Genomic DNA, 16505 nt, shown 5'->3' on the forward strand with positions numbered 1-16505 from the left:
ATATCCCTCATAGAGTTTTTACTGAAATAATAATTAAGCAAAATGGCATTGAAAGTGTCACCTGACAAATGAGGAATTGAATTCAATGGTGAACTGCCAGGGCTTTCAGCCTAAGTAGATCTAGCTTTGCATCCAATACATCCCTAACACTTGTTGCTAACCTCTTAAGTCCTAGTTCCTTTATCTGTTCTACTTCGTAGAATTGCATGGTGAATTCAGAGTATGTATAGTGATCCTATTTAAAATGCCACTGATGTAGAGGCACTTGCTGACAGTCCCGACAGCCCAAGTTCAGTCCCTGGAATCTACATGGTGGAAAGAGAGAACCAGCTTCCACAAGTGGTCCTCTGATTGCTACGCACAGGCTTCGGTTTATGTGCACATGGGTGTGCACACATACACACACACAGTAGATCTCATCTTAACCCAGAGTGACTGAAATCAAGACAACAATTGATAACAAATGCTGATGAGGAAATGGAGAAAGGAGGGGACCTACGCTTTACCACTGGTGCAGTGACTCTGGAAGTCACTGTGGCGACCCCCTGAGAAGCTATAAATCCATCTACCACATGGCCCAGCCACAGTATTCCTTGTCATACTCCCAAAGGACTCCTCATCCCTCTATACAGATGTGCGTGGCCATATTTGCTGCTGCTCTGTTTGCAATAGCTATAAAATAGGAAAACGTAAGTGCAAATGTGGTCCATCTAGAAAGTGAAGTACTACTCAGCTGCAAGGGGAAAGTGAAGTGATGGAACCTGCAGGTAAATGGATGGAACTAGAAAACTGTTCTGAGGGAAGTGACCCACACTCAGAAAGATAAACATTGCATGTCTCCTCTTTTTTTTTTTTTTTTTTTTGTGGTTCCTAGTTCCATTATTTTCTCTGACCAAGGGATCCATTTCTTTCATCTTGTCCTCCACCTCCCCCCGAGATTCTTTCTTCCATGCTTTATAATCCCTGAGTGAGTCTTACGTCTGAGGTTTGTGTTTGATGCCCTTAATTTTTGCAGATTTATTTCAGGGTGGGCTTTCTTTAGTGATTCTATTTCTTTGTTACATTCTGCTTTCATGTCTTATTTTGACTTTTTGAGCTTTCACAGGCTTCACTATGGGGTTTATCCAGTCTTCCCTGAAGTCCTTGAGTATATTCATAACCTCTATCTTTGAAGTCCCTCTCTGTGCTCCAGCTGAATTGCACTTCTCAGGGCCTGCTGCAATAAGGTTTCTGACTTCTAGAGGAGGCAGATTGTCTTGGCACGGACGTGTTGGTGTTTTGTGCAGGGGCCTAAGCATCTGGAGTTACATCATTTGAGTGTTTCTCGGGGTCAGTATCTGGGCATTGTCTGTTCCTTGCTTTGGATCCTAGGCAAATGTGGTGGCTTTGCGGTCCCAGAGAGAGACAGTGCTTCTGAAGGTCTGAGAGTGATAAGGGATTGGAGATGGACTAGGAAGAAAGGCTGAGAGGGACCATGGGAGAGGGAGTCTGGGATCTGCACCAAGAGGTGGAGTCTCCTGGCAATGAAGGTGGACTAGGAATGGACTCCTGCAAGAAGGCTTCTACAGGACTAAGAACAAGTCTGGAGAGATGGTAATAAGAGACAGGAAGGCCAGTAAAAATATCTACATGACTCTAAGTCCAGGACAGTCACTGAGGAATTCCTGGTAGAAAGCGTTTCTGTGAGTGAGTGGCTGACTCTAGGGAATGGAGGAGGGCTAAAGAGGAAGAATGACATTATATTTAAGTCCCACAGTAAAAATAGCTATTAAGTTTAGATAATACAAATAAGAAAACTTCATAGCTTTATAGTAGTTTCTACTATATACATATTTGATTTTCATTCAAATTAGGAAATTATTTTATAAAAATAGGAAGGCACACTTTCCAGAATGTTTTCCCTAGTAAGACTAGGACAGGAAAGCAAACTATGGAAAACAAGAAAATTTGTCAAGTGCAAGTACATTAAAATGACCATATCAATATACAGACCCTGTACAAAAGGCATCACATACCCTTCTGTTCGGAAGATCATCTGGAAGCTGCCTCTTACAGTTCTATAACTTTGTGGGTCTGTTACACTTCTCTGCACCTGGAACCTAGAAAGAAATCAAGCAACAACAGAATAAACACACATTAAAAATTTCGCTAACTTTCCTTGTTTTTAAAGTTTTAAAAATGTAGCATTTCCAGAGTAATTTAAAATATTTTCATCATTACTATAGATTTTATTACTTTATTGTTCTTATATAACCTTTGCCTTATTTCTGTTATTACCTTATTGGTATTAATTTGTACTTTATGAGAGCTCAGGTTTCTGTTTCTTACTCAGGGCATTTAGATTTTGTGTGTGTGTGTGTGTGTGTGTGTGAAAATCATGCACAGATACCATACATTGTCTTCATCTGAAAGAATAATCTGAAGATGTGTATGAAAAAAAATACATAGTACAAGCCTTACTTAACGTTCCACAATGGGTATTAATACAAAGTTTAGTAGGACAGGGGGATTAATACAAGTTAGATTCTGAGTGTGAACTTGGAACTAATTCTGCCAGACAGGTGCTTGTGGCCTTGCAGGTGCATGTCAGGCTACGATTTACCATCGTGACATCACCATGGCAAGGTCTCTGCACAAGTGCATTGGTCTGCACATGGCTGTTGCTCGGGGAAGATGGTTTCATTTCTGAAAGCTGTCCTCTGTCACCTGCTGTTTTCACGGTATCATTGTTTATCTTCCACTGTAGTGCACCGAAGGCAGAAACAACATGACAGTTTACCTTTTCTTTGTGTTTGCTCTCGGGTTTATTTCTAAAGATGTGATAATAAATGTTCATTTTACTACATGCCACTTTCAGTACACTCTCCTGTTTATTTAGTCTGTTCATCACTCAGTTTTATCTTTTTATCCTAAACTGTGCTTCAAAGTCATTCTCCCTCCTCTGCTTCTTGCCACAATTCAATCTATTTCCTTTTTTCCCCTGTAGCTACTTTTTAGAATTACCCCTTTTATTATCTAGTTCAAGATATTTTCCATATTATTATCATTATGGTAGTCATATCTTCTTCTTCTTCTTCTTCTTCTTCTTCTTCTTCTTCTTCTTCTTCTTCTTCTTCTTCTTCTTCTTCTTCTTCTTCTTCTTCTTCTCTTCTTCCTTCTCCTCCTCCTCCTCCTTTCTTCTCCTTCTCCTCCTCCTCTTCCTCCTTCCTCCTCCTTCTCCTTCCTCCTCCTTCTCCTTCCTCCTCCTTCTCCTTCCTCCTCCTTCTCCTCCTCCTTCTCCTCCTCCTCCTCCTTCTTCTTTCTCCTTCTTTCTTTCTTCTTTCTTTTCTTCTTTCTTCCTTCTTCCTTCTTCCTTTCTTCTTTTCTTTCTTATTTATTCTTTCTTCCTTCTTTTCTTCTTTCTTCTTTCTTTCTTTCTTTCTTTCTTTCTTTCTTTCTTTCTTTCTTTCTTTCTTTCTTTCTTTCTTCTCCTCCTCCTCCTCCTCCTCCTCCTCCTCCTCCTCCTCCTCTTCCTCCTCCTTCTTCTTCTTCTTCTTCTTCTTCTTCTTCTTCTTCTTCTTCTTCTTCTTCTTCTTCTTCTTCTTCTTCTTCTTCTTCTTCTTCTTCTTCTTCTTCTTCTTCTTCTTCTCTGTTCTTTGAAGTTCTAGTTCCTGGGGGAATATGCTGAAAACCCAGACTCATCTCAGACACAAGTGAATGCTTCATGCTGCTTGAACTCAATGGGCAACTGAAGTAAAGCTGAAATTACCTGGGTTCTATAAAGTGGAAAGTTGATCATTTGGGGGAGCAAGGTTGCATCTATTTAGGGATGTGTCAGTTGAATCTCCCAGGAAAGTTCCTGGCACAAACAAATCCCCAAACTAATAGTATTCATTGGCTGACATAGTAGTTTAAATGGGACTGTAGAGTAGAGAACAGTTGTGAAGGCTGTATGAACCTCCATATGATGCACTTGCCAGAATGCAGAGGCAGCAGACATGTGTGAATTTGGGGTAGTCTCTTTTGTCTTTAACTCATTTTTGGTTTATATTTTAACACGTTCTGCTCATCTTTAACCCAGAAAGTAATACTCCACAACAGTGGGCTGACTACTGTGAAACTTTAAAATGTCATGTTCATCTTAATTGTGTGGGGCTTTTAGTCAAAGTTGCAGGCACACTGGCACGATCAGTTTAGAAGCTTAGTTTCTGAGCAAGAACTACATTCTTAAGTTTAAATTGTGCAGAGCTGTGCAGATAGCTCAGCCTATCAATCCCTTGCTGTGAAATCTTAGGAACCCACCTTCATTCCCCAGGACCCATGTGAAAAAGCCAGGCATGGTAGTACTCACTTGGATTTCTAGCACTGGAGAGGTGGAGACAGGAGGATTCCTGTGGCTTACTGGGCAACCACTCTCACCCACTTAGTGAGCCCAAAACTAGTGAGAAACCCTGCCTTGAAAAATCAAAGCGGACTGAACTTGAGGAATGACATTCAAGGTTTTCCCTGGCCTTCATTTGCACGTGCACATGTGATTCTGCACATATATGTGCTCCTACATATATAGGAATACATGAACACACACACACAAGCATACATGCATACACAAAAACTAAATTATATAGAACTTATCAGGAGAGTATGAGCTCAAACAGCTGGCTTACTCGGGCTGTTTAAGATGCAGAGGCACATCTGTGTGTATGTACCACTGGCTTGAAACACTCAGTAAGAGGTCTGTCTAGTATAAGAACACACTTTGATGGTTTGGACATTTCTGGACTATAGCATGTAGATGAGATAACTTCGTGTTTTAAAATAGTTTAACACTCCACAGAAATCAATGCAATAGGAGAATTATATATAGGTTTGTACGACAAATAACTGAAGTATACAGACCAAATGCCAAAATATGATTTTGGCTTTTATGCAAATAAGCGTCCACATGTGCACATTTGTAGCCTGAGTTCAGTGCTGGGACTTAAAAGTTTTCTCAGTTCTGCTGAGAAATGAGACTCTTCTATTGAGAATCACTTACAACATATTCATTTACTGTAAAAACCATTTTATTACATATGTATTTCTCACAATATCTGTAAAAATCATCCACTAAATACATTTTTACCTCAGTCACGTTCTTTTGTTGATGCTTTTCTTCTAATCTGCCAAGCTTTTTCTTAACGTGTGCCACATGAAACAGGATGTTCACAATTATTCTGCACATTATGTCCACTTTTAACAAGTATAAGAAAGAAATGCAAGAAAACTGAACTAAAAATTTAAGAGTCCCTGCTAACCTCAAACACCTGAAATGTTAAGCAGCACCGGTATCATGTGGTCCAGGTGCTCCAGACTGGGACTGGAGGTGGGATTACTGCTCTCTGCAAAGGCTCAGCACGAGATTCAGGAAAGGGAAAGGGTTTGAGTTGGTCCTCAAGGGATTCAAAAGGGAAATAGAACCAACTAGTGGAAAGCGGGCCAGGTGGGGAGAGGAACAAAGGCCACTGAGGGAAAGCTGTGCCTCCTAATGGAGAAATGAGGGAAGCATTGCAACCTGCCCGGGTTTCCTTCAGGAAGACACCACACACTCTGCTAACACAGGTGGTTTGCTCAGGATGCATTCAGACTTAATCAGGCTTATGGGGGTGGTGATGGGGAGTACTCAAGAGAGAAAAGGTCAAAGCCCTGCAGAGAGCATTTATCTTTCCTCAGCTCTGTAGCTAAGCATTTCAGCTCTCTGGGTGGCCACCTTACAGATGGGTGACCCTGCTTTTAGACAGAACTATGAGTCAGCGTATGGGCCAATAAGGGCACATCCAAATTCTGGTCGATTTTAACCTCTTGTTGACTCCGAGGTTAAGAAACTGCAGCTTTGTTTAAGGTATTGATAACTTCAGATATTGTAGACATATAGGCAATTTACTACCTAGGTGAAATACCCTTTTCTTTTCCAGAATAAAAAGTAACAATTGCAATCCATTTTACATTCAATTAATGTGAGTTACTGAGCATTATTGTGTCACATGTACTACTGTGTCCTATCCACTCTTTAGGGTGTATGCTCTGTATTTTAGACATGGTTCTATCTTTTAGAAACGTGTGGTTAGGTTAAGGGGACAGGTAAAAAGATGATATCAATGCAAATAACAATGCCTAGAAATGGCGTTTTGGGATGTCAGATGCCAGTCACTCACTATCCTGATACTGAAGATGAACTTCCTGGGGGTTGACTGTTGCTGACAAAAGACGGTACTTTGTAGAAAGGGAAGGCAAGGATCTGATGTCTTTGGACTGAACCTCACTCACTACTTCTCAGTCCCATTTCAGAGCAGGCACTCACCAGTGGTCAGTGGGATGGTTGGGAGTGCTTCATGGAGAAGCTGGTGGTCTAATGAATGATCCCGCATTCTTGGCAGGCAGGAGACACAGAGGCCAAATGACCACAGCTGCACTGCATGAGCAATGCAGAGGAGGGAGGGCGCAGTTAACAGCAAGGCTCAGAGCACTTTCTACTCTGCAGACAGAAGCAGTCAGAGGCCAGACACACCAAAGTCAGAGAGCAACACCTTTCCTACTTACATCTCAGAGACAGCATGCTGCACTCTGCACAGGAACATGGGTGAATTTTAGCTCCACAACACATGACTTAATCTGATGAGAGAGCTATCAGTTCTGAGGAAGCTGTTTTAAGTTGATATAATTACAATGCAGTCATGTAAACCAGCAATTTCCTTCCTCCTTTCTGCATAATCTCAGCATTTTCCAAGCTGCATTTTGTGCTGATAAATTCTCTTTATGCTTTGGGACACAATTCTCGAGTAAGTTTCTTTCTCTCTCACTTTTGTTGAGAAGAAAAACTTGGACCTCTCTATTGTTTTTGTAAGCGTAGTTTGGTCACATGCGGACTCTCCATCCAAGTAACTCCCTTTAGTAGAAAGAATGGTTGCTGCCAAAGACACAGACTGGACAGTACATTTGAGATCGGTGCCTAACATCCACTCAGAATCAAACACAATGGAAAGGAACATGGCTCAAACCTTTAGAGCTCTGCAAAGGAGCCAAGGTGAACAGTCAGCCATGGGGCCTGCCTGTGCAAGATTGCTTGCACTTAGCAATGGGAGAAATGGGCCCTAGCATCTGCTCCAGCGGGAGTACTAAGCAAGTTACTATAGTAACTACCAGGGCCAGGAAGGGCCTCGAAATGTCCACATACAAGCCACCTGATGCATGGTAGTGCCTTTGTTTTCACAGACTCAAGAAATGGTTGTGCAGGCCCCACTCTCTTAGACATGTGTTTGGAAAGAGCCATTTAAAACTCTTGCAGGTTTTAAGGAGACAGTGAGATGCAATGCTTCAGCACGTTAGAGTACTTCTGAGACACAGCCATAAGAAAGATGTCAATGAGAAGTGAAATGGCTTTGCTGTCTTGAAAGACTCAGGATGAAACTGTTTAAAAATGTCAAAATCTGTGCAGAAATATTGTCAGGTTTGTGCAGTGTCTCATTCCCAAAGGATTAAAGGTTGCAGGATGTATACACTATATATTTATATCTTTGTGAGAATAGATAGCATCTAACCGCAAAGATTTGGACTGATAAAGGGGTGGAGTTATCTCCAAGCAATGCATGTATATCTGCACGCTACACGCTCTGTTTCAAGTTTTTATTCATTTTAATTTGGGGTTTTGTTTTTGCTTTTAACTTTTTAAATTCTGTGTGTGTGTGTGTGTGTGTGTGTGTGTGTGTGTGTGTGTGTATGTGTTTACATGTGCATGTACCTGCCTTCATGCAGAGGTCAGAGGACAGCTTGCGGAAGTCTGGTCTCTTCTTTTACTGTGTGGTTCCAGGGGATCAGACTCAGATGCTCAGGCCTGGAGATGACCCAGTGAGCCACGTCATTAGCTCCCAGAGTACTTTTTAATGAGGTTATTTGGTGAGCATTTGCGGAGGAGGGGGCTGAAGAAAATTTGGGGGCAAAAGCTGTTGTGAGTCATCTCTCTGCACAGTTGCCAAACCCAGGTGGATTTGAGTGATGGTCGGTGTTGGTTTCTGGTATCACCTCCGCAAGGTCACCTTCTCGGTTAGCAGTTAGTGTTCTTTCCTGTCCTCTTTCCCATTGGACCTGGCCCTCAGAAACCATTCACACCAAACTCTGCTTATCATCACTTTTACTTTGAAGTGTTGTCTGTCAAAGCTTGTCCTCTATTAAAGGGATTTTGCTTCCAAGAAGGGGGTGGCAAGGGTTGGCTTTGTTCAGGGTGGGGATGCAGAGATCCTGGGTACCAAAGCTCTAAGTGGCACTTTGTTCTCCTTCAATGGCATTGTATGCCACCACAACGCATTAGCCCATACAGTAATTGCACCCTTGTGTCAAAGGAGATGAGGCACACTGGAGACACAGACTAGGCATCCCCAGTTATAATTCTAGTGATGTGTAATGCAATCCCTGTCTGCCTTTCTCCTCAGTGAAACGGCAGAACATCAGACGGCAGGGGAATACTGAATTTTGGAGGAAGAACAACAGTCGGATTTAATTTTGGAGTTTCTTGGTCAGAGAGAGAAAGGACATTCTGTGCTACTGTATACGTCCTCTCTACTTCTCAGGAGTACAATACTGCTAATAGGATCTGCAGCCTGTTATGTGCTGATGAGCCCTAATGCAGCTCCCTGCAGAGATCTTTGTAAATGTGCTATGAACAGAGATTATTAGTAATTACCAGAATATTACATGAGCTTCTTAATAAACACTTAAGGAGCCCACTAATGAATCAGAGATTAACAGACCAAAGGGTTTGCAATTACAGAACACATTAAAAGGATAACTATGGGAAGATTAAATAAAGATTTTAAGTCACTGTAATTAGTCAACCTTACTGAAATAAGATGTTGCTCTTACAGAGTATGTTTGCTTTCTTGCTCATCGGATGAACACCGCCAATGTCAGATCAAACAGGCAAAGGCATGTCAGAGGCTTTGAAACGTATTTCTATGTATCTACCTCACATTTGGGGAAAGGCCCTATACTGCATAGAGATAGACAGTTTCCCACCAAATGCACTCCTTTCCTGGGTCCTGAAAAAAATCACTTGATGACAGATGACATGCTCCCTTCCTGTGGAGAGACATACTTTGGGGACCCACACTTACCATCCTTGCAAAATTGTCATGCAGGTGGTCGGGCACTCAGGATGATTTCTAAAAGATGGTTCTCTTCATCTTTAATTACATTTATTTATGCATTTCCGTGCACACGTGTGTATGTGCTGACAGGTACCACGGCATATGTGCCTGCCCAAACCATTCTCTGAATCTTTTGTAAGCCCAGAAAATGGCATCCTCCAAACACTCATCTCTATCCATACCTTACATTTCACTTGTTAAGTCACTAGTGAGTATCCATGTGATTTTTTTTTTGAAAATCTAGTCAAGAATATTTTGTTTTACTTTAGATTAAGTATCATAACCTAAACTACATATAACTTTGTCTTGGAAACTGAAAAAGTTCAAGAGTCTTTAAGCCATGTAGGATGGATATAGAGTATGGCCTTAAAACTAACAGAGATTTTTCCATCTGTAGAGGGGTAAGAGATAAGGATTTTAGGGAAGCAAAGATGAATGGTTTATGAATTCTGTCCTCTGGGATAGAAGAAACAGAGGAACATAGGCTCAATGTTAGTAATCGACTCCAAAACAGCTTGGCATGTGTGTCCACTAGAGAGTTGGAGTGTGGTTCACCTGGGATCTAGGCATTGCATGTGCCCACTGGACACATGGTCACAGCCTGACATCAGGTAACACTCTAAAGTAAAGCTAGCAGGTCCAGCAGTGTTGTACTCTGGCTGAGCAGTGATTGACGACTGGCACTCAAAAGCTATGCCCATACATATTTGGCTATGCATTGTTCTAAAACGTTGAGGAGAGAGAATGCTCCCGGTTGTCGGTTAGTCCTTTTCTTCTTTTCTGTCTGCCAAGCCGTTATGCCTGTCTCATATGTCTTTAGTACACACAGGTGCACTGGGCTATGGTTTGGCTTAGAATCTGCAAAGCTGAATGAGACCAATCCATTTCTCTGTTATTATAAAACTGTTTATAATTTGAAAAAAATATGTAACCTGGGGCACTTGTTGGCCTAGATAATTACTACAGATAAGGCCGTGGCATTTTGGCAAAGCTTCAAAAGCAAAGAAAACTCTCTGTGTCATGTAATTTGGAACACTTTAAAAAACAGAGCTTCAAAAAAAATATCTCTCTAAAAAATCAGATCAGTCCTAATAGCCTCATTATATTTTAAGTAATTTTCTGTGATCCTAGGTATGTCTACCTGTAGCTCTTCACAGGAGCCAGGAACAGTTAAAGGCTAATATGTTGTAGCTGTATATTTTACAATTTATAATTAACAGTAAGTTAAGTATCCTATAAATGGTTCATTTCTTGCCAACCACACATTTTGTTACAATAAACATCTACTCAGTGTCTCTTAGTGTAGTAAAGTATATTATATCCCCTTTTGACTATTTTGCATCATTATAAGGCATTTCTAGTTTAGATCCTATGGAAATATATAATATCGCAAAAATGAACTGTGATAAGGTTCATTGTACCACCGGGCACCAATTTTTCCAATTGTTTATGTGGTTTCATGAGTATGACTAAGAGCATTGATGATCTAATTCTAAAACTTAGTTTAATGACAACATGCTAGTTAACAACTCAAAGGCAAATGATCGCTAGAGATTACGACCTAATCTAATAATGCTAAGCCACAAATAATAAAATAGACTAATTAACATGGCTGTATAATTAAAGTGCTCTAGGCATAAACTGGTCTCAATTAAATGAAGGCTTCACCAGCATGAATTTCAATTATTTTGTTTTGTAAGACATACGCCACATCAAAACAACAACAACAAAACACAAAATCGAAACAAAACTATGCTTAAAATCAGGTTGTAGTGTGGCCAGTCTGAGTGTACATATGTATACACACACACACACACACACACACACACACATACACACACAAACACACACACATTTAATCAGACCTCATAATTAATGCCAACAGATAATTTCACCCAGATGTGTCCCTCTCAGCATTCTTACAAGTATGTTGATCTAGGCTAGCCATTGCAGTGGTTACTTAGCATGTAACTAGCTCGTACTTGAGAATGAGGGAAGAGATCAGAAACAGAATTTACTAGAAAGGTAACAAAAATAGAGGAGGCTGCATTAATTTCAGTCATCAAATATTAAACTTATCATACTTAATGCATTTCATAGCTTCCCCATATTCCAAAAAATAATTCGCTAACACCCACCTCCACAAAAGCTGGTCATATCCTTTTTCTACCTGTCCTTCCTGTCTCCCTCCCTGTATATAAGCTTATTTCTAGCATCACTGCTACTACAGTCTACTTGACTACAGAGACCGTCCTTAGGTGTTAGATTTAGCTTGCTACAGTTCAAGATGAGACTTGGTTTCTGGCTACCATAAAAGTTTTCCAGAACAAAATTAAAATGTGGTCAAATCTGCCAGAACCCCTCACTGGCTCTGGGAACTGAGCCATTTTGTGGAAACTAATTATACACTAGAGACCCTGAGCCAGAGTCAGTGAGACAAAGAGCTAGAGAACACAGAGTCAGAGACCTGAGAGATTACTGCATTTTATTAGAATGGATCAAATGAGTCCATGGTATGGTTTATTTAGCATTGATAAGAAAGTCTATCAGAGAAGAAGTATTAAAGAGCAAGTGTGTTCTTTGCATTCCTGAGCATGGATGTTGGGAAGAATCTCCTTCAGTGGAGATGTTAAAGTTGGCAAATCAGGAAGAAAATGTGCTTATCATAGAGGAGAAAATTGTTTTAAAAACAAAAATCCCAGCAATTCAATTTTACCAATGAAGACTTAGGAACCAGATGCTTGGTGAAACCCTGCTAGCTCAGAGAGGCAGAGAAAGCACCCAGCTGACCTTCCTACTCCACCAGGGTCCCAGAAGGAAAAGCTCCGTCTCCACTCTGTCTTAAACGCCCTTCAACTCTGTTTCTCCTTTCTGCTTACTTATGTTCACTTCCTGTCAGCTGGTTGCTTGCTCCGCCTCTTGACCTAGGGTTGACTTTATTTCGCTCTTGGGTTAAAGGTGTGTGATGGGACCAAGCCACACCACAACTACTTGTTTACATTAAACAGAAAACTCTTGGATTAAAAGTGTGTACTAGTAGGGCTGAGCCACACCACAATGACTATTTTTTTATGATAAACAGAAGGTCTTGGGTTAAAGTTGTGTGCTTGGGCTGAGACATACTACAATGAAAATTTTATTATTTTATTTTAATCAAGGTTGACCTTATGGGTCACTAAGATTTGCATACATTGTGATCATTTCAAATGAGGGAAAAGGCACATTATAGGTGGACAGGACCTCAAGTCATGAAGAAATATCCATCAATGCTTATGCATACATCCCTTTTAGCTTTTAGTGCAATTTAAAATAAGTTTTCTGATATCAGAGTGTCCTTTAATTTCAGTTTTCTTGTAGTGTGTGCTTATAATCACTTGAAAAACAAAACAAGAGTACTAACTTGGGCCTTAAATGTGTCAGACTTAGAGGGAGCAGGTCCCTTGGGTTCTATACTAGGAATATATCCCCTGGTCAGCGAGTGGCCAATGCAACCGCTCCTCTCAGGTAAGAAGATAATGGGACTTGTATATCATCTACCTGCTATTGATCTTTGCATCTGGATTCCCAATAGTGTGGTGAAAAAAGCAGCCTTCCAAGACCCTGTTCATTTAATCTGCTTCCTCATGTGGCAGGATGTGAGACTATGGGTGGAGGAAGAATTGTCACAGTGAGGTGGGATGGGTGGACGGATGTCCTTGTAGGGAGGTTTAGATGATGTTATGCTTAAAGAACAGAGACATTTGTGATCCTTCTGGTGGAGTGGACCAGTATTATAACATAACAAACATCAACATATCTAGCTTCTATTGAATATTTTTAATTATTTCCAAGTGTATGGGTCTCTAGTGTGTGCCTAGAGAACACTGTCAAGGCCAACAGCAACTACTGAACTCTCCTTCTCATCTCTTGCTCTCTTCCCTCCCCAAGCCCTCACCTCCCTTCCCCTCCTTTCTCTTCCCCTACCCTTTTCTCTTTCACACACATACTATTTTCCCTAGTTAAACTATTTTCATACTGAATACTCCATTATTTTATGAACTTATGTTCAAAACAGCCCCATTCAACAGGGTGAGGTTTTATCAGTTTCAAGTATCAAGTTAAAGGCTACTTTAAATGTTCTAAACTCTAGCAATTCAAGGGATTCATGAATTAATTTGACTCAGGAGCAGGCCTAACCTGTCTGTAGAACATGTATAGGAAACTATGTTTCACTAGTTAAATAGATGCTTAATGAAAGGCCACTCATAGTTTGGCAGTATTACAGGTAGGCACTTTGGCAAGCAACGAAACACTGTAAGGCCGTTCAAGTCATTTGATTTTATAAAGCTCAGATCTTACTGTAATTAGCAACTTCTACATAACTTTGCATATTACAGCATAATTACCTTTAAAACCAAGTCTGTGTTACAAAGTAAAATCTGGATGATTGTGTTACAAATTAGAATCCAGATGATTGGAGATCTTGGGCAACCTAAGTTCTAGAATGCTAAGTGCTGAACAGAAGAGAACATCCATTAGAAATGGGACCCATCTACAATGAACATGTGAGGGGTGAAGCATCTGGTTCTGGTTCTGTTGGGATGCGTTCATAGGTCCATCACAGCTGTCCTCATCCACACTGTACTAACGAGCAGGAAGGCTGGGTGGAAGACTAGATAGATGGAAGTTTCATCTTTCTTCTTACAGGTAACAAAGAACAAACGATATTCCTTAATAGTGAAGTTTGTATGAATTCAAGCAAAGTAAAATTTACTGTATGTCAGTGATGAACAGGACAACCAAAATGTTATACTTGTCTTAGCTAAATTATTGACCTGAAAAATTGACACTCCTAGCAGGGACAAATATGTAATGTGAAAGCATTAATATCAGGTAAGCTACCCTTGTTAGTAATGCTTTTGTTTGCCTTCCCCGTAGGACAAGGAACCCAACACAGGGTTCTCAGGGCCAGCTATGTCTTTTGTTGCTGTTTCTTTGTTTCATCTTGCTTTTTGTTTCTGAGGAAACTCCTGCTCTCTAGATCAGGTTGGCCTCAAACTGTTGATTGTCATGCCTCAGCCTATCAAATGCCAGGATTGCAGGTGTGTGCTACCACATCCTGCTGTGCTCTTCTCTGTCTTGGCTAGGCTTAAGCAGAGGAGGCCTCACACTAATGGCCTCATGGAACTTCTCGGATTCCTTGTTTACTGTGCAATGTCTTCTCTGTATTCCTCTACTGAGAAGGAAGGATTTCTCGGATATTAGCATATCTGCCTCTAAGCCTCACCCCCTGCTCACTTCAGGCTCTCCCACTCTCTGTCTCCTGTGTCCATTCCTGTGGTATGTTTTATTCCATCACTTGAAATCAGAAATGGGCCAAGGACCAGAAAACACAGTTTGGCCCTGGATTTTAGTGAGGGCTCAGGAGGGGGCATCTCATGAGTCAAGTCCACGGCCATTACTGTCTGGCCTTTGAAACAGACTTTTGCATGTACAGAGATCGTTATGGCATGTGGTTTGTTTCTTTGTTCTATGCCAGAGGTACGCGGCCTCTGGTTGGGTTTGAACTTTGTCTAAGAATGAGCTGTGACAAAAGGAAGGAAAAGCCAGCCACCTGATGCTCCCTTACAAATACTGCTGCCCATAGGTTCTGGTGGAGACACCAGGTAATATACCTATGGTGGCTCCATCTGTCCTCCATTTGGAAAGAAGGTCTGCTGTTGCACACTCTGATCCCTTCTGAATCCCTCCACTCCAAAGACTTTGTAAAGTGTTCCATGGCCCCTTGAAGTCGAACAAGACCTAATTTAGATCTAGTTTATAACTGATAGAGCAGATAAGGCTGGTGGCACAGGGCATATCTAACGTGCCTAAATAGTTCCTTCTCTGTTCCTGTGGTTGTGTTGTGAATTCTGTTCCTGTATGTTTCTTCAGATAAAAGCCACTACACCTTCTGAAACCAGGAAGCTCATGCGTCTCATGAGTGTTAGGTCAAGTCCTGGCAAAAATGACTGGACAGCTGCAGCCTCAAGCTCTGAAATCTCCTACAGATCTTGATGTAATTTATAAGAGAGTTGGCAGGGGCCCCCTTCCATTTTCATTCTCTTGTACACAATTTTTAAAATAAAGCACAGACAGAGCTGAGTCTCTCCAATGGTGAAGTCAATATATCTACAACTCTACATGATGTCAAGAGAATGTTCTACATGAAGACTGGCCCAAAGAAATGTGTTTCTTTTTTTTTTTTTAATTAGTCACATTTATAGTAAAAAAAAAAAAAGCAATAATAAACAATCAAACAAACAAATAAGTGCCTATTCTCAACTTTTCCACTTTTATATAGGTCAGAATCCCTTGCCTAGGGAATGAGGGAAGGGTTCCTCCCACCTCAATGTGATCAGACAATTCCACACAGACATGCTCAAGACTAGCTTGAGCTAACCAATAGTACCTCAGAGAGACTCTATTCCCCAATGATCCTGCGTTGTGTTAAGTTGACAATTCAAACTATTACATCTTATTTCTGCATATAGAAGAGATTCACTCTCCACACCTGGAAGATGACGTGCATTTCTGACTTTATTCTTTTGTTTATGCCTAAATCCAGTATTTCTGGGTAGTATCATTTACTGCCATCTGATCTAGATGGAGACTAGATTGGGATATGGGTAATAGATCAGAAAACAAGGTATCTTGTCTCTCAATACTCCTCTGGGTACTCACATATACAAAATTCAGTGGTTGAGTAATTTGGAAGACAACAAACTGCCAAACAAGGTGGTTACTTATTTGGAACAGCGATGCAATGCTAGAAGAGAAACTTGTATAGGTACTGGATCTTAACTCTGCAAGGGATGACTTTCTCGTTCATTTTTCTGTTTGGCTATTGGCACCTGTTCCTTGTATATTATCTTCCATGGGCACACCTGAAGTTAGTATGGTTTCACCACCATACTTTGTCCATCTTTCTGGCCACTTTCATTTTGCCCAAAAGAAATCATCATCAAATATTTGAAGGTGCTACATCAAAGGCCTCTTTTTTAAAATTTTATTTTAAATGACACTCTAATTGCTGTAACTTCTTGGATTAATCATTTGTTTTATTGGCAATCTATTTAATTTCAGCAATTTCTTTTCTTTGCCACCTGCCAAGTGCTTCCTAAGTACAGTTATCCAGTAAGAGTTGTTTCTTTAATTTCTAGGCCTTATAATTTTTCTCACTGTAGCTACATCTACCCAGAAGGTGTCTGAAATAATAATTTTGACTGAGAATTTTGTTTGTTTGTTTGTTTGTTTTTTTGTTGAAGAAATATGTCTCTTACAAGTATTGCTTGCATTGTGCTGGGTTTTGACTACCTCAATAATTAAAAC

At 40.6% G+C, this 16505-nt stretch overlaps 1 protein-coding gene across 2 annotated transcripts in view; it reads right to left on the reverse strand.

Annotated features, from left to right (window-relative positions):
- Slc25a21 (solute carrier family 25 member 21) overlaps positions 1–16505 on the reverse strand; it is a 490501-nt gene that overhangs the window by 144128 nt on the left and 329868 nt on the right. For both annotated transcript variants that reach the window (XM_021179180.3, XM_085830388.1), the window contains one exon: positions 2016–2099. In XM_021179180.3, coding sequence (XP_021034839.1) covers positions 2016–2099 — 84 coding nt within the window. The remainder of the gene's footprint in view (positions 1–2015; positions 2100–16505) is intronic.

This window comes from Mus caroli, unplaced genomic scaffold (genome assembly GCF_978045245.1).
Source record: "Mus caroli unplaced genomic scaffold, Mus_caroli_1 scaffold_14, whole genome shotgun sequence".
NCBI lineage: Eukaryota > Metazoa > Chordata > Mammalia > Rodentia > Muridae > Mus > Mus caroli.